We start from the raw sequence: 18,525 nt of genomic DNA on the forward strand, positions 1-18,525 counted from the left end.
GTAGACTATTTCCATTATACTACAACATACTTTTCAAAAAAGGAAGAAAGAATTGCTACGGAGGCTACAGAGCTCCCAGAAATCGATGGAATCTGAAATAAAATAAAATAAAACCCTAGTAATATTTTTTTAATGAGTTACAGTCCAACACCATTTAAATCACAAAGATAATATTTTTTTTATAATATAGCTTACAAATCAACTCTAAATTCTCTAAATCGAACAAATTCTAAGGGGATGAAATGTCCACACTGTTTCTGTGGAATATTAGTGAGTGGAAAATGAAACATCTCAATAAAAAGATTTTCCTGCCACAAATGAGCTGAGATCCCCGTCAGTGAATATGCAGCATGATCCACAGCTACAGAAAAAAGGTTTTTGTGAACAAAGAAGAATTCCGTATACTGTCATTCATTGTTCCGTATGTAATTTAGCAGACGCCAAATGCAGTGTGCTTATTTTTCACCTGGGTGTAGATAGATAGGCACAAACATTAATTGGCTAAAAATCATCTTTATATACATTTACCTTCACTGAAATATGAAAATATATTTTTATATATATATATATATATATATATATATATATATATATATAAATATATATGTTTCTGTCCTTTTCTATAGATAGATAGATAGATAGATGAAATTGTGTCTTTTTCTAACAAAAGACACAATGAAGACTGATTATAAAATTGATGCTAATATTTATCATCCAAATCCAAAGTCACAGCAGCAAGCAATGCACTGCAATCTGTTAAAAGGAAGCGTTTTGTCAGGGTGTGTTACTTTGAGGGCTTAACGAGATACCCGTGCAAAAACAACTATCATTGTAATAATGAATATCAGGAGTCCAAGGGCAACCAGGACTGTGGAGGTGATGTTAAGCTGGCGAGCAGTGGCCCCATAATGCCGTGCACCCTCCAAATCTCCAACCACCTTCCGGTCTCTGGCCTAAAACGACAGAAAAATATAGATTGTAAAAGTGTAGTTGGAGACCATGGATATTAACTTGATCTATGTGGTAAAATCAATATAATGTAGGTCATAGTAAGTAGACAGGTAAATATTAATATATTTTTTCATGCACACACAGACACACAGAAGTATAACAGATGCTTAGTTCATGAAAAACCCGATTTATTTAACCTCACCTTGATAGAATAAATGAGAGCTGCAAGCCCAAGACAACAGGGGTTTGAGTAGAAAAAGCAGAGGAGGGACCAGATAATATGGTCTTTTGGTGGCTCAGTGCTGATGATCACAGTGGTGTGCTGAACCATTGATTGTTGATCCCCATTCCCATCATACATGCTGTCCTGAAATGGAAGGTAACGTGGAGGATTCGTTGTTGTCATTGTTGTGAGCTCAACTGCAGTTTGGAGAGAATAAAGGTGTTCAAAAGAGTTATTGTTGTTGATGATTTCTTTTTTGGGACAGCAGTGGAGTTACAGTGATATTAATATAATATAATATAATATAATATGAGAAAGTGCTTTGGGATAGAACACACACTGGCAACTAATGCAAATATGTCTTTGAGGAGATTCTGCTCTCACAGTCGGTGACTCGACTGTGAGAGCAGAATCTCATTTCATAAGCCTGCTTAGACATACTGGTAATATGTCTCTCCAGCTTTTTACAGGAAGCAGTTGAACAGGTTTGGACTTGCTGGATGAGTATACTGCATGCCAGTAGGGTTGAGCACACTCCCCACCCCCAACTTTACCACTACAGCACCACAACCACAAAATTCAAATTCAGGAGTCTAGCGCTCCATCTAAACAAAGGGCTCTTATACAGATACAGAGGTGTCCTCCTACCATAAATCAGTAAGAGAAGATATAACCTCTTTCATGACCTTAAGGTGTGTGTGTATGCCAGAGTGCTCTGGAAGGCACACAGAGTCTCCACAGACTACTACGGATCAAACCTCCATTATTATGCAATCGATTATAAAACTCAAAGCATATATGAGTAAATATCTCTAAGCATAAATGACAATCAACAATATAAACCTTACACTCACTTTCACGTATCAGTCAGTGCAAGTCCACTCAGTCTTTATGTGCAATCTGGATTCGAGTGGAGTTAACAGCCAAAGGAGACTCAGCAGCGGAAATGTGGGTGGGAAACAAAGTTTTGCATTTGCATTCAATGCAAATTATCTGGTGAGTATGCTGTGACACAACCTTTGTGTTAGTGTCTTAACAACATACATACATAATAAATATGTAGATACACACACACACACACACACACACATCGTTCAAGACCCCAGTTCAGACCGCAGCCTGTGCAAAGACGCCCCTGAGACAACCTAGAATCTAGACAATGTAAAAACAGTTTGACGAAAGACAGTTTAAGAAAAAGTAAGATAACACCACTACACACACACAAAGAAATACATTTTAAATTGTTTTCTTACTTTGAAGTTCATTCTGCTTCTCCTCAAACTCTACTAAAACAGACTCACCTTTACTTTCACTTGTCGATGGGGGCTCAGCAGTGGCACTGCATGTGGGTGTTTTTAACAAAATAACAGCTATCACTTCAGGCAGCCTGTAACGCCCACATTAAAAAAAAAAAAAAAAAAACAGGTTAGATATATGCGGGCCTTCCTGTAAGCCAGTCACTATGCTTGTTCCAGACAGGCATGTATTGGCATCATTACAGATTATCTTAGGGGTATGAAGGAGCGTAAAAAGAGGAGCATGCCCAAATGTTTTTCTGATTGATATATATATATATATATATATATATATATATATATATATATATATATATATATATATATATAATGTATACATACATATACATGTGTGTGTGAAATAAACTGCAATAGAGCAAAATATGGGTGTGTGTGGTTGGAGGATGTGTTTGTGCGTGTGCCCACGGGGGGGGGGGCATGAACATTTTTCTTGTAAAACAAAGGGGGGCCCAGCAAAAAAACCACTGTGGGAGCCACTGTGTTAAACAAATATGTAAGACTCCTTTCTTCCATTTGCACAACATCTCTAAAGTTAGAAATATCCTGTCTCAGAGTGACGCTGAAAAACTAGTTCATGCATTTATTACTTCCAGGCTGGACTACTGCAATTCATTATTATCAGGATGTCCAAAAAACTCCCTGAAAAGCCTTCAGCTAATCCAAAATGCTGCAGCAGACTAGAAGGAGAGAGCATATTTCTCCTGTTTTGGCTTCCCTTCATTGGCTTCCTGTTAAGTCCAGAATTGAATTCAAAATCCTGCTCCTCACATACAAGGTCTTAAATAATCAGGCCCCATCTTATCTTAATGACCTTGTAGTACCATATCACCCTATTAGAGCACTTCGCTCTCGCTCTGCAGGCCTACTTGTTGTTCCTAGAGTATTTAAAAGTAGAATAGGAGGGAGAGCCTTCAGTTTTCAGGCCCCTCTTCTGTGGAACAAGCTTCCAGTTTGGATTCGGGAGACAGACACTATCTCTACTTTCAAGATCAGGCTTAAAACTTTCCTTTTTGCTAAAGCATATAGTTAGGGCTGGACCAGGTGACCCTGAATCCTCCCTTAGTTATGCTGCAATAGACGTAGGCTGCCGGGGATTCCCATGATGCATTGAGTTTTTCCTTTCCAGTCACCTTTCGCACTCACTATGTGTTAATAGACCTCTCTGCATTGAATCATATCTGTTATTAACCTCTGTCTCTCTTCCACAGCATGTCTTTTATCCTGTCTTCCTTCTCTCACCCCAACCGGTCGCAGCAGATGGCCGCCCCTCCCTGAGCCTGGTTCTGCCGGAGGTTTCTTCCTGTTAAAAGGGAGTTTTTCCTTCCCACTGTCGCCAAAGTGCTTGCTCATAGAGGTTATATGATTGTTGAGTTTTTCTCTGTATCTATGAAGCGCCTTGAGGCGACTTTTGTTGTGATTTGGCGCTATATAAATAAAATTGAATTGAATTGATTTTTGTGTTTGGCAACGTTCTCCACCTCAGCACTAGCTTCACAGCTCCAACTGACATCTGCAGAGTATTTAGAGCATGAGGTTTGTGGCATTTGTAACAATGGAAACTGAACATGAGAAGGGTTCTGGGTTGGTTCCAGTTTGCATGCTTTTCTAAGGAAGCTCTGGTGCATTCATGCACATTCCAGGTGTACTGTGCGCAGTAAAAATGACTCAACATCAAAATACCTGCCAAGTTAAACCTGCGAAAGCCTCAGCCTAGGACACTCTCAAACTTTATAGCTCTCGGCCACATGCCTCTAAAGCAGGGGTGTCAAACTCAAATACACAGTGGGCCAAAATTCAAAACTGGAACAAAGTCGCGGGCTAACATTTATATTTATTGAAAAAAAAAAACTTCCTCCAGATATAAGAATGAATCTTTTCTTATGGACTCAAACAAGTTTTGCTGAAAAACTGAATATGGAACAAGCAAAGCTTAATACTAAACAATATATATATATTAGCTGTATAATACCAGTAGGCCAGCTCTAATAGTAATTTGGTATGGCTTCACGGGCCAAATGTAATGGCCAGAGTTTGACACCTATGCTCTAAAGCCTGTTAAATTATCATTACCCATGTGACATGAAATCATCTGAGTTGCTGTAATAAGTGACATATGGAGACACTCTGACCTGGGACTCTACAAACTGAAGCTGGGTCTCTCCAAAGTGAAGCTGTTAGGATATTAGTTTGGAGTTACACTTCGTGTTTTCATATTAATTAAGTATGACTGATTTTCAAGTTTTGGATACATTGGTACATCTACAATCTAGGTGACTGTGGTTTGGGTTCATAAATGTATGAGTCTCCTGAGCTTTTCAAAACATTGAAACTACAAAGAAAAAGTTCATGTGTCACAACATTTGTACAGTTCAAATGGCGCCATCCCCTGGCCAACACTTATCAATAACTTCTCAGCAAAAAAAAATAATTAAAACTTTCAGTGCTGTCATTATTGACATATTCTTCAGTAAAGCTGCTACAGCTCTGTTTTCTCAGCAGACAATCCAGAGCTGTACTACACCCTCATATTTGAAATAAGGGCAAAGAACCTAGAAGATACAGCCCTGTTACCCAGGGAGAAAAAGTATAATGGGAGAAGGGATTAGACTGTTCTTTTTATATGATCAATTCTTCTCTTCTAGACAGTTTGAACACTTATAATTGTGTTACCTGCAGCGTCTTGACAGGGCTGGGCTCAGTGCCTTTGGATTGCAGAGGTGGAAACAGTGATGTCATATTTGTGAGGGTTTGACTTACAGAGTACATGGACTGTTTTCAAAATGACTGGTTATTGCAACTTCACCATGTTATGGCAAAAAGGGAGGTAAAGGGATAAGTTTCATTTTAAAAATTCATTAAAGTTTCCCCTAAATCCATCAAGGTCTCCAGTGACTTTCTGGTTGAAAATTAACCTCTTATCAATTACCAACTGCTACATAATGTTTGTTTAATCAAAGTAAACAACTGTCATGCTACCCTTTTCTGATTATTACTGTACTATAACCTTAAAGTCCTCTTAATAAAAAAAAAAATAATAATAATAATCAAATCTAAGTTTTAACATACAAATTATAATACTATTTGTGTGAACTCATGCCCTACCTCCAGACACACCCCTGTGCTGAAATTTTACAGCCAGGTTTCATTCTTCCACAACTTGCAGATATGACACATACAGATTGAGCAGAGAACCTCTATTGCTTTTAAAACATGCTGCAAATAAAGGAACCAGTGAAAACGTGCTACGTTCAGACAAGTTGAGGATTGTTTTCGTAAAATCAATCATGATCGTTTCTTTGAAAAAGTACAGGAGACAAAGGAAGATGGATGAACTTTTAATTACAAATTCATTCAATATAGGCACAGAACAGATGAGAAATATTTTCCAGTACAGACATTAATAAAAGAAATCAGTCACATTCAGATCAGCAGAAAGTTCACACAAGCAATTCAGAACAGTGAGATTTAATTTAGACAGTTACTTTTCATCATTACATGCTTGAAGTTGCATTACTCTTAAAGGTCAGATTTATTTTATCAAGTTTCCCACTTGACTGAAGAATGTCAGAATTCTTATGTACCAATCTAAAAACGTGCAGAAAGACAGTTTTAGGGTAAAGCAATTACAGCCCCCCCCCCCAAAAAAAAAAAAAAAAACAAACAAAACAAAACAAAACACCACACCATCAAAAATCAAATAAACCCCACACTAAACAGAAACAAACCTGGGTTGTTAAGGATGAAGGTTAAATCCATGTTAGTGGTAGTTTTTGTATATAAAAAAGGCACAAACGACTGTTTTAGTTAACATTACATCTTTTAACTTGCTCATCACCGCATACCCACAATGATAACACTGACCAGTGGTTCAGTCAAACATGAGGAAAGAAGACAAACAAACAGACAAACCCACAACAGATCATTGCTCATACTGGGGGGGGGGGGGGGGGGGGGGGGGGAGCAAAGCAGCAAACCTGTGGTTCATGACAAATCCAGATGTTTTACCAGCTTAAATTGAGACTCATCATTAAAGCAGATACCAAGTATCATCCTTAATGCAGATTTCTTTCAAACTTGCAATGCTTTTTTAAAATTTCAAGCATCATAGCTTAGTAGTACATACAATGTGAGGAATTACTGGAGGCTGGTTTGGTTAATTAGCTTAATGCAATCAAATCAAAATGAAATGAAATGCTTTTAAGTGCCTGTTAAACTCAGGTGGTCAAAGCAAACAGTTACTACTCAAAGCTTAAAAAAAAACTGCGGTATTATCATGGTGACTTTATTGCAACCTGGTTGTGGTGCAGCTCACAATGCACAGTGCTGACAATTTAGAGAAATAAATTGCTTGGAAAAACTGAATCAAAAACCAATTAGCCACAACAGTAAAAGCCAGATTACTTGTATTTTGAGCCTTTCCTGATGGATCTAATATTGTTCCATTTCAGTAGTGGTCAGTTATGACGCAAGTGCATTTGCTCGCTTGAAATTTAAGGCATCACATCTTAGAGGACGCGGCGATGGCAGCGGCTCCTGGACGGCTGTAAACATGCAAGGCAGCGTCCTGTAAAACACAAATTGAAGAAGAGAAACTCAAAAATGAGGTCAGACACTTTAATGGGCAGAATATTACTGTAATTACAATGTACTACTATAAGTACTTTGACACCAGATAAAAATCCATCCACACGTTTCTTCTTATTTAACACCTCAGTTTCATACCATGTCCTCTTACTTTAAGGTCAGACATCCTTTGATTATCTGTATCATCTAATGAAAGTCTTATCGATTGTTAAATGCTCCTTTCTAAAGAAAAAAAGAAAAGAAAGACTTTTGGGAAAGTCTCTAAAGATATTTAACTGTGAACCAGTGTGGCTAATGAATGAATGAAATTACAACTTGCACTGGATGTATGCTGTATATAAACACACAACTAGGGCTGAACGATTATGGAAAATAATCTAATTGCGATTTTTTGCCCCAATATTGCGATTGCGATGCGATTATTTTTTTAAGGTATTTGTCTTCTGTATTATTAAACAAAGACAAGCAATACATCATATAGTATGGCCAATACTATATTACATTAATTTTAAACTGTTCTTTCCTGGAAGACAGACCTCTGTTATGATGACATGAGGTGATGCATGAATTGATGACTGACATTTTTATTTAACTTCTTCAATCACAACAGTATATTTGAACATACACAATAGTTTATTTTTAGCTTACAAACATCTGAGCATAAAGTGCTGACAAGGAACCCTGGTGTAAACATTAAAATGAAAGTCAGTACAATGTGCAGATTGCAGAAATATACATAAAAAAAATCAGTGGCTTTACCACACTCAGTTTTTCAACATCTGTGAACTACTAGACAGTCATTCAATTAAAAAATAATATTAAATAAATAAAACTAATAAATAAAAAATACACACATCTTACTGATCTCTGCAGTCAGTAACATTACACATAAAGTGCAAACATAATAGCAATTGTATAAACACACACACACAAACACGCCTTTAAAGTTTAAAGGCGTGAAATTGGACGGTCTAGCCTTCTGATTAGCTAATCAGAAGGCTAGTTCTGATTAGCGTCACCGCTGTCTCGGTGGAGTTTAATAAACTCGGCCGTCTGCTTCTTGCTATCTAAAATATAACCAGACACTGGTGTAAATTCTCGACTGTCTCATACTTCTGTTTAATAAGTTTTCTGTTTGACGTTTAGTCAGCTGTGTGAAAACCAAGGAGGAACCCACCCGGGGGATTAATAAAGTTTTATTTTATCTAATCTAATAACTTTAATCTCAGCCAAACCGATTTACTCACGAACAAACAAAACACTGAAAAAAGCCCAACAATAACATTTTTAGGTTGTCTAAGTGACTTATATATTACGTTTAACCCGAGCAGCAAAACTCCGCGGTGATCTGAAAATGATGTGCCGGGAGTTGTGCCGTTCTCGGCCGCATCAGTAACCCTCGAGCTCCCGGCTAGCTGTCGAGCTGGTGGGTAGCAGACGCCTCTGAAAACGTCGAAGCACTTTTGCAAATATGGGATATCTTGATAAACCGAGCAGATATTTGATGTTTACACAACTACTTTCTCGCCTGAAAATATGTTAAAAGTTTATTTTGTGACCCAGAAAGATTAGTATGAGTAATTTTAAAACTTAGTAGCGGCCGCCATTGTTGGAAACTGGAGTTTGGCTGGGCCGCGCTATGAATTCTGGGATATGGTAGTAATTTGGACAGCCTTCGGCGCGTCGCTGTGACGTAATCGGTCTACAAATGCGGCCTCAGGAGGATGCAGCCCATGAATTTGGACATGTCCAGAGTATAATCGCAGCCTTTGCGGTTAGAAAATTGCACTTGATCATGTCGCGATATTATCGCAAATGCGATATATCGTTCAGCCCTACACACAACTAGACAAGGCCCGTTTACCTTCTTGGCCTCCGCATTGTACTTCTTGAGAAGAGTCTCAACTCTGTTTCCATAGTCTGGATGGGCAGCCTTCAAATTCTCGACCTGCAAGATACCCAAGAAAAACATTACAGTCCTGGAGGACAGCAGGTTCTTCAACAAACAAAACACACATCTTCTTCGTCTCCCCATGAAAAAAAATAAACAGATTACATACTGTAAATAGATTACATTTACCAATAAGCACAACATCTTTCCTGAAACCTCACATTCCAAAAAGCACAAACTATGAGCGACAGCAAAGTGAGAGACTGTAGTGCTTGGACTCACCATGCGTTTCTGGATGAAGAGCTGGGCTCCTTTCAGGGACCCTGCCATGTTCTGGCAAAGTCTCTGTCGCTCCTCCTCATTCAGGACCTGAGTGTAGAAGGTGCGAACCTGCAAAAAACACACAGGTTTATTCTCCAGAGGAAAAAGGAACTAATCAGAAACAGATTTTGACTCAGTCCTTAACTGGATTTCCAAGTTCTTAAACAACATCTTATAACATACAGCTACCGTTTGTTACTAATAAGAAGTGGCCTTAGCTACAGTTGTGTTCCTTCCAAGATGAGGCCGAAGAAACCAAACGAGTGCAGTAACAGGAAGAAAAAGCCACTAAAACTAAATCTACATATTTCCATTACCCTTTAAAAAATGAGCAACAATTTCATCTTATCATTCGATCCACTGTTCATATTAAATACAGATTTATGCAGCTTTTTAATATTATCAAATCTGAAATTGCCTGGGCCTCAGACACTCTGTGTCACACGCCTACAGATCCTGTTAAATCATCATTACCTGTGTGACATTGTCTTCATCTGAGCTGTTGTAACGAGCAACATCTGCAGACACGCAGAACTTGGACTCCATAAACTGAGGCTGAGTCTCTGGGGCACTGAAGCTGTTAGGGTAGTAGTTTGGAGCGCCACCTGGTGGTCAAACAAAAACACTGGTGAGGCAGTGAAGGAAAGAAAGAAAAAATGAACAAAGACGAGATGTTTGTGGAAAACCATAATCAGTGACTATAGTGATGACATACGTTATTCACACATCTACCACTGTACAATGCATGAAATGTAGCGATAAAATGTTTTATCGCTAGTTTTTACATTTTGTGCACAATGTAGATGACTGTGGTTATGCATGTAAGGTCCATGTTATAAAATTATTTCTAATTATTTTATATAATAAGGGTGTTTTTGGATCACTAAGATTTTTTAAAACACCATCACTGATCGTCTGCTTCAAAGGTGATATGCACTTGTGTATATGTCACGTGTATAATAACAGTTAAAAATAACAGTTAAGAACTCAGTATAAATAAACTGTAACACTACCTGGATTAAAATTCCAGGATTACTCAAGATTCATTTCTGAGCCACAGGTACCAGACCTGATCACGTCTCACCTTGGTTGTCATGCATGCACATCGGACCATCACGCTGGTAGTTGGCCACACGAGCCCTGAAGGGGCAGTTGACAGGGATCTGCAGGTAGTTTGCTCCCAGCCGGTGACGATGCGTGTCTGGGTAGGAGAAGAGGCGACCCTAGACAAAGAACATGGAGGACAGAGCTCAATACCAACCTAGCTTTTCTTCATTCCCCCCTAGCTTGTCAAATCTGCCATAATGTCACCTGCAGCATCTTGTCAGGGCTGGGCTCGATGCCTGGTGGCATGTTGCTTGGGTCAAAGGCCGCCTGCTCCACCTCTGCAAAGTAGTTGACTGGGTTCCTGTTCAGAACCAGTTTGCCCACAGGGATCAGTGGGTATTCTTTATGTGACCAAACCTGCACCGCGAATAAAATTTACAAATCACAAAAGTCATCTGTGATTTTCAAATGAGCACGTCATTATTTAGAGACAACCTGTGATAATATGGACGTTTTTGGAAAACAAGTTACCGAGTCACTGCACATTTATGTCACGTATTACTTTATAACTCAGATGTTGTCTGTTGTGCAGAACTGCAGTACCTTTGTAAGATCAAACGGGTTGAACCGGAACTTCTCAGCCTGCTCAAAGGTCATGACCTGGATGTAAAAGGTCCAGGATGGGTAGTTTCCATTAGCAATAGCATTGAACAGGTCTGCAATTCCATAATCTGGGTTGGTGGCTGCCAGGCGGTCTGCCTCTTCCACCGTCAAATTCTTTATTCCTTGATCCGTCTAAAAAATTTATTTTAAAAAAATGAAGTCAGAGATGGCAGAACACACAACATAACAGCTAATAAAGCTGACCTCAGGCAGACCTTATAGTGGAATTTGCAGTAGACACGTTCACCATCGGCATTGACCAGTTTGAAGGTGTGAGAGCCGTAGCCATTCATGTGACGGTGGCCATCAGGCAAACCTCGATCGCTGAACAAGAAAGACACCTGCACAGGAGACAAGACGAGACCATGAAAACAACTGGAAGAGTTTCTGTGCCAATCACTGTCAATGATGACTACAAGTATAAAGACAGCGAGCAACAGTGCACAGAAAGACTTACTTGAAAATATTCTTTATCCTAAATGTGTATTTTAGAAACACCTCAGCTGACATGACATAATATACTAGACTTTTCAGTATCAGGCTCAGCAGCATCTACCTGATGCAGACTCTCGGGCCTCAAACTCCAGAAGTCCCACACCATGTCAGGGTCTTTCATGTGGGTTTGGGGATTGCGCTTCTGGGAATGGATGAAGGATGGGAACTGCACGAGATTAAAGATGGGACATTAATATAAGACAATGTACACTTGACTGATATTAGCACAGGTGTTGTGAGGAATGTGTCTCTGGTCTTAAATATCTTACATTAGGAATAACAAGCTTGGTTTATTTCATACGCCCTCGGGTTAGATATTTAATGTTAAAAAATAAAAAAAGACACAAAACTGAAAAAGCAGCCACACTTAACTATTTCCATGTTAGAAAAAAAAAATGTACTGCTGTAATACTGCAACTCTCTGACACAAAATTATAAAAACCTGTAACATTACGGTCTGCCCAGACACATGCGTCCCTACACCCACTCACCAGCATGGCATCCCTGATGAAGAAAATTGGGGTATTGTTGCCCGTCAGGTCCCAGTTGCCATCTTCAGTGTAAAACTTGACTGCAAAACCTCGAGGGTCACGCACAGTGTCTGCAGACCCAGACTCTCCAGCTGGGAAAATAAAAAAAGTTCAATTGATATTTTACAGACAAATCATGAATTTGTATCATTATCCACTAACTTAGTCTAAAAGACAATGTCCAGCATACAAATCGACTGAAAGTTCACTGTTAATGTCCTTTCTAATGTCACCCAAGTTGAGATGTTAAGAGCACCACTTGCCAACACAGGGCCAGCCTGCTTATAGGTATCAATCCTTTACCAAATACTCACATTTCCATTTTCAAGGGATGGTTTATGACTCATACAAGCACCAGAATGTCTAATACAGTCACACTTTCATGAAACACTCAATGTTTTAATTGTCCATATTCTCCTATGACAGCATTTCAAAACTGTTTAGCACGCATGCATTTTCTCCCCATATTTTCACGAGCTTGTTATCTGTCTTCAGCAGACATGAACATGCTGTGAGAAGATTAAGGCTTCATATAATTGAGGGGGTAATTTTCTTATATATATTCCTGTCAGTTGAAATATAAAAAATAAACAGGATGTTTTTAAGTCAAGTCCAAGTTCTGAGGCAAATTCCATCCTATGCAAAATTCAAAATAATAAATGCAAATTATTATTATTATTTAAAAAAAAAAAAAAAAAAAATGAAATATGCTAAAGGAAGATGGGAAGAGGCTGAATGGGTTTGTGACGTAGCAGCTGCTCAGTGCAGTCCAGAGGTGCCACTACAGATGTTAAAAGCAATAGACTATGTGCATGTTAGCATATGCTACTTCCGGTGCAGAAACTCCTGTGGGGAGCTTTGTTTCCAGTGTCCTAGTCGCACCTTGTTTACGGTCCAAAACAAGTTAAGCAAATGAATGAATCAAGCGGCGATTTACATTTCTATAGATGTCTTGGGCATTTAGCCAATATATCGGTAATGGATGTTCATCGACTTGTTGATATTTTTTCCCCCGCGCCTCAGAGCAAAAGAGAAAAGGGATTCAAATTTTATATTTCTCAGTATCTGTAAACAGCGGTCCTTCGTTTATCGCGGTGTTATATTCTAAAAATAACCAGCGACAGGTGAAATCAAGTAGCCAATTTTATTTTTTGACGGTGCAAAACGTTTCGTGGACATACAGTACTGCATTTCAGAGTCACACTGCTAGCAATCGATGCAGCGATTCTGTACTGTACAGGAGAGACGTCACGGAGGAGATCGTCTGCAGCGATCAGGACGCAGGACACAATGTGATGTTTAAAAAAAAAAAAAAAAAAAAAAGCATGCAAACTTGCACTAAAAAAATCTGCGAAACAGCGAGGTGAAAGGTGAACCGCGTTATAGTGAGGGACCGCTGTAATTTTGAAGGTAAGTCACAACATACCCTTCGTAAATACTAATGTATAGAAACCCTTACCAGCAATCATTCATTTTTTGTGTGGCTTTTTTCACGGTTTGTTAACATGCTGTGTAGGTGTGTACTTGACTAGCTGATATCAACATAACAGGGAAACATCTGGTTTGACTATTCTTCACCTGTAGTTTGAATGCTGAACATTTGCCTGTTTAAATCATAAGACCAGTCACTATACAGAGATGTGCTTCTGAATGTGGACGATGTGTCTTCTGCAGTAATGCAGTTCTGCTTGTGTTGAGTGATGTAAACAACTGATCATCTAAACGCTTTAAACGTCAAAATTGATCATTAGATTTTTTATGACACAACAGCGGTGAGTGTTCCCACCTTCTGCTCTTTGTAACTTAACGCGATCTTTCCGTTTTCGAGTTTTGGACATGATTGTGGAGTATATCTTCGCAGTAGCGATTGACCGCAAAGTAAAGCTACCGGAAATGTACAACCCCACATCCGGTCTCAAACCAGGAAGTTAGCATTTTCTCGTGCACAGGGTCTATAGTCCAAACAATCACACCAAAACTGTGTCGTCATCAACAACAACAACCACCCCCCAATAAGCAAATCTGTAACCATTAACAAGGCGAACCCATGAAATCCTTTATGGTCGTTCTTACCCACAGTGGAGAAGCGGACAGCAATTGGTGTAGTCTTGCCGACATGCTCAAACACTTTGGCTTTGCAGTAGCGAGTGATGTCATGAGTGACCTCAAAGTAGCCAAACGCCCCTGAATAATGGAGAAAAAATGAAAATAAATACAAATTTTAAAAGACATGTATGCTAATATAAGCTTCACAAATTTTGAGTTCTAGTTTTTACTGTATTTATCATGGGAACAAATCTAAGACTCTTGAAAGTAGGCCAACAAATAACTTGTTCAATGTCTGTCCAAAGTCTGAAGCCCTGATCTGTAAAGCCTGTAAAGATTAACAATTGTTTGGAGTTAATCCACAAATAAGCAGGATCCACATTTCCTTTTATACTTATTTTTTTGGTTGTCTTGTTTTAACTTTGTAATTTAATGCAGTCATTTGTAGCCATCTGCCTGCACCAGAATACAATTCTTGACTAAATTTGCACATAAATTTGAACACTTTCCAATGTTAAGGATCAGACCAATGCTTGATCTCAGACATAAGTGCACCACATGCCTGCTGTTAAGACCTTTTAAACACTGGGAGTCTTTGGTGCCAGGTGCTGAATATGTACCTTAGTAACTCTGCATCTGTGGCATTCTAGTGCATATTAAATGGCCAGTGTTGAGAATACACTGCATAGTGTACAAAGTGTTGTCACCAACAAATTGAAAAGTTGTCCTAGCCATTAAACTTTATCATTTTGAATAATGCATTGTCGATGTCTAGATCTCAAGCTATGATTTACCTACTACTTCAGGCATTAGAACTAAGAAATGATTCATGTCTGAAGACTTTATAAATATAGAGCTAATCCCACGGTGAGTCATTTTAGCATTGTATTTGTGGATGTAGGTGGAAACAACCAAAAGGCACAAGACTAATAATATTGTGTAACAAAAAGCATGGCAGCAGTCATAACTGCTACAAAAACAATGATGTCAGAAATTACACAAACATTTTTGAATGATGTTGACCATAGATAATGAATAAATTAATTGAAGCCTTTAATTTTTTTACTGCCAGCAGGAAGACTTAAAAGAGTGTTACTTACCAAAACTGTGTGCGAGAACCATTGAGGGGCTCGAAATGAAATAAATATAGTGGGACACTATTTCTGGCCATACTGCTTAGCCCTAAGTGTTGGCATAAAATGTCTAGCCATCCTATTGACCTGAATGGCAACAATTTTTACGCTTGGCTTTCTTTACTTAATTACAAATATTCCTTTAAGAACGCAAAGCGTTTTTGTTAGCCTGTTAGTCAGCGAATATAAATAACAATTTTTTTAACCTTTTCTTACACACGATCAGCAGTAGTTTGTGTGCACTTTTGCACTGCTATAACAAAGGGACAGCAAATCGGATAAAAAAATAAAAAAAAAAAGAGCATCATGACTACAGCACAATGCCTTACCTGCCCCTTTGGCATGGACCACTCTCTCTGGGATTCGCTCACGGTCAAAGTGGGCCATCTCATCTGTGAAGACTACATCTTGAACCAGCAGCGGCCCTCTTGGTCCTGCAGTCTGCAAGTTCAATTTGTCTCCCACTGGATGGCCACCGCCTGTGGTCAGCACATCTGGTTTCTGATAACAGATGGATAATAATAAAAAAAAAACAAAAAACAACGACAACAAAAAAAAAAAAAAAACCCACAAAAACAGAAAGCATTAAATATATCTTGATGTAAGACTATAACAAAGACTAATGCAATACAGCTGGTCTTTCTTTAATGCAATTTTAACCTTATGGTTATAATGAAGAAACAAAATCAGTGCAAAATACTAAGTGGCTTAACATATTAATCAATGAAATCATCTTCAGTGTTTGACATTACTCCTGCATGAGCCTTAAACTGTTATAATAACTCATTGTCTAAATGAACGCCCTTAAAACTGGCACTTTTGAAAGAAAGTATCTATGAAACTAACAAAGATATTGACAAAGTTGCAAAAGCAGTTAAAAAAGGCAGACTGCGTTAAGCATAAAAAAGTGACACGTGTATACAATGGTGCAGTTTCGCAGGTGTACTATCATAACAATAACGCTGAAACTTGAAGCTGCTATGACGGCATGCTTTTTGTCTTTACGTGACTCTCAAACATGCTCAAAACAGCACGAATAAAAACCATTCTGCGACATGAACTTGGTTACTTTACAACGGCAATTTACTCTAATATGCCCTAGTTATATATAGATAGGAGGGTTGAAGTTCAAACAAATAACCCTGGACCCACTTCTTATCTTCATGGTTAAAGTCTCTTTCACGGCTGTGAAAAAGTATAAAGGACTAAATACGACTGTATGATAAATACTTAAGACTAAAACTACACTAAAAACATTAATGTAGAGACTACAGGACATGAGCTACAAGCTAGCTCTTAGTTAGCCTGTTACCCCTGGACGACCTTTCACCCATTTCCAACTGTGGTAGCCACCGCGGAGTAAAATCACTTGATATAACCCAATGCATATACAGACCTGAGAACCTCGATTCGCCTTCCATGTCTTCATTTGGTCAGTAGCTTTATCTCTGTCGTCAGCCATCTTCACAATTCGGTGCTTAGACCACACACTGTGCAGAATATGTTGCGCACAAAACACTGCTATCGTTTTATACCTACGCCAGAATTTCTTCCTGGACAGTGCCCGACGTTGCTCCGCCCCCCTGCGCCTGCTCCTGACCCACTTACGAGACTGAAGAGAAAGCACCAAACCAAAAACAGGCTGCTGATCGTACATAAATCTTTATGCAATGTTTAAGTGTGAAAAACCTTTATCTTTCTAACCTACTCACTAAATATTCACTTTTAAACTGAAAATGCCGTCCTTTATTTGTAAGACAAAAACAAAATAGCATGCATAAAATAGATACCTTATCTGAGGACACGCCTTAATGTTTACCGTTAACGCAAGCAAATCACCGAACAGCATATTTCCTTATTATTATTATTATTATTATTATTATTATTATTATTATTATTATTATTATTATATTGCAGCATAACTAAATTGTAAAAGAGTAGAAGAAAAAGGTGGAAAATGGCAAAAAAAAAGAAAAAAAAGAAAACCCAATTTCTGATCTTTGAATTAATGTCAAAATTATTGAAATGTTCACTTGCACTGTACTGTTTATTGTACTTTCATTGTAGTTTACATGTTAGTACTTTTGCTTTTAGCATCTCACAACCTCAGTTAAGAAATTATTGCAATGATTTACAAATCTTAAACACATATTTTAGTCACACATAGAATAATATATATTTGCCATTTTAAGAAATATACGTAACAGATCTGAAACAAACAAGCAAAGCTAGAGCAGGGCCATGTTCCACGCTGTAGCTTCCCCTTTTTTTTAACGACAGTCCATAACAGGGCTTTGCAGAGATGTTTGAAGGGGCGGGTGCTAAAAGTTAGAAAGGGGCACATAGAACCAGACAGAATAACAACAACCCACGTTCATCAAGAATCCAATGTGGAATCGAGTCATACTGTATCACTGTCATCAGGTGGGGACAATGCAAAACGTAGCCTATGTTTACCTGATAGGGTACAATGCTGTGAATGAATTGCTGCTGCTCCAGCTGCTGATAGAGCTGGGGAGCAGGGTTATGTTGATCTGAGGCTGTAGACATTAAAAAGTCCATAGGAGAGATGGTAGCTGATTAAACAAGTGTTATGAGATAATCATAAAATGTAAAGATTGATGACAGTGCTCGGAACCATAAGGCAACATTGAAAAAAAATGTGGAAAATAAAGTGACACTGAAATATTAGTAAGGCAAAAGACAGGGTGTCATGGTCCGGGTGTGTGCCAGTGTGTCTCCCTCCGAGCCGGCGTCTCCACCCCTGGGAGGGGCCTCAGTGTTTTTGCTGATCGTTGACATCTGTGGGTAATTAGCCGGGGGACTCATAAGGCCAGCGTTCTCAATCTCTCTTCGCCAGATTCTCTGCTAAACATCAGTCAGTGCAGGCCACCACCATAATTTCCTTACGTGTTTTTTTTGTGAATCACCTTTGCTTCACTGTATGTTTGTTTTTTGTGCGCCTCCCTTTTTCAGCTACACCTAACTGTTAAACCCCTGGCGAAGAGCTTCTACTTGGATGCTGGACCTTCTGGCAGTCCCTCAGGCTACCACCAAAACTACCTACCTGCCTCTCTGCCTCCACGCCAGGAGTTTTTGGATTTACACACCCGGATTACTCCCCCTCTATGTCATCTCCGACCTCCGTTGGCAAGTACACAGTACGAAGGAGGATTTTGAGCCAAACAACATATTCATATGCCTCCTTATCTATGTTTTGAACATTTGCATTCTGTTACAGTGACCCCGACCTTTTCCTGGACCTTTTGTGACTTGCTTTCCAGTCCAATCCCCGGACCCGGACCAGATCATTATTTAGTTAACG

General features: G+C 38.8%; 1 protein-coding gene and 1 long non-coding RNA gene across 3 annotated transcripts; both read right to left on the reverse strand.

Moving 5' to 3' along the window:
- Positions 1–1,232: 1,232 nt before the first annotated feature.
- Positions 1,233–2,555, reverse strand: LOC101473096 (uncharacterized). 2 transcript variants are annotated; one of them, XR_001167981.2, is made up of 3 exons: positions 2,476–2,555; positions 2,029–2,179; positions 1,233–1,371 (listed from the first exon to the last, which is right to left on the reverse strand). It is a non-coding gene; the product is annotated as an uncharacterized LOC101473096 (long non-coding RNA). The 2 variants fall into 2 exon arrangements; XR_001167982.2 differs by having other exon boundaries at positions 2,428–2,509.
- A 3,254-nt stretch (positions 2,556–5,809) lies between these two features.
- LOC111501128 (catalase) lies at positions 5,810–16,765 on the reverse strand. Its single transcript, XM_024803189.2, has 13 exons — positions 16,597–16,765; positions 15,530–15,701; positions 14,095–14,205; positions 11,983–12,113; positions 11,553–11,657; positions 11,212–11,337; positions 10,937–11,128; positions 10,598–10,750; positions 10,371–10,509; positions 9,761–9,891; positions 9,248–9,355; positions 8,939–9,022; positions 5,810–7,054 (listed from the first exon to the last, which is right to left on the reverse strand). The coding sequence occupies exons 1-13, from the start codon at positions 16,660–16,662 to the stop codon at positions 6,989–6,991; spliced, it is 1,584 nt and encodes a 527-aa protein (XP_024658957.2). The 5' UTR covers positions 16,663–16,765; the 3' UTR covers positions 5,810–6,988.
- Between the last annotated feature and the right edge of the window lie 1,760 nt (positions 16,766–18,525).

The sequence above is a fragment of the Maylandia zebra genome, linkage group LG7, assembly GCF_041146795.1.
Source record: "Maylandia zebra isolate NMK-2024a linkage group LG7, Mzebra_GT3a, whole genome shotgun sequence".
Lineage (NCBI taxonomy): Eukaryota > Metazoa > Chordata > Actinopteri > Cichliformes > Cichlidae > Maylandia > Maylandia zebra.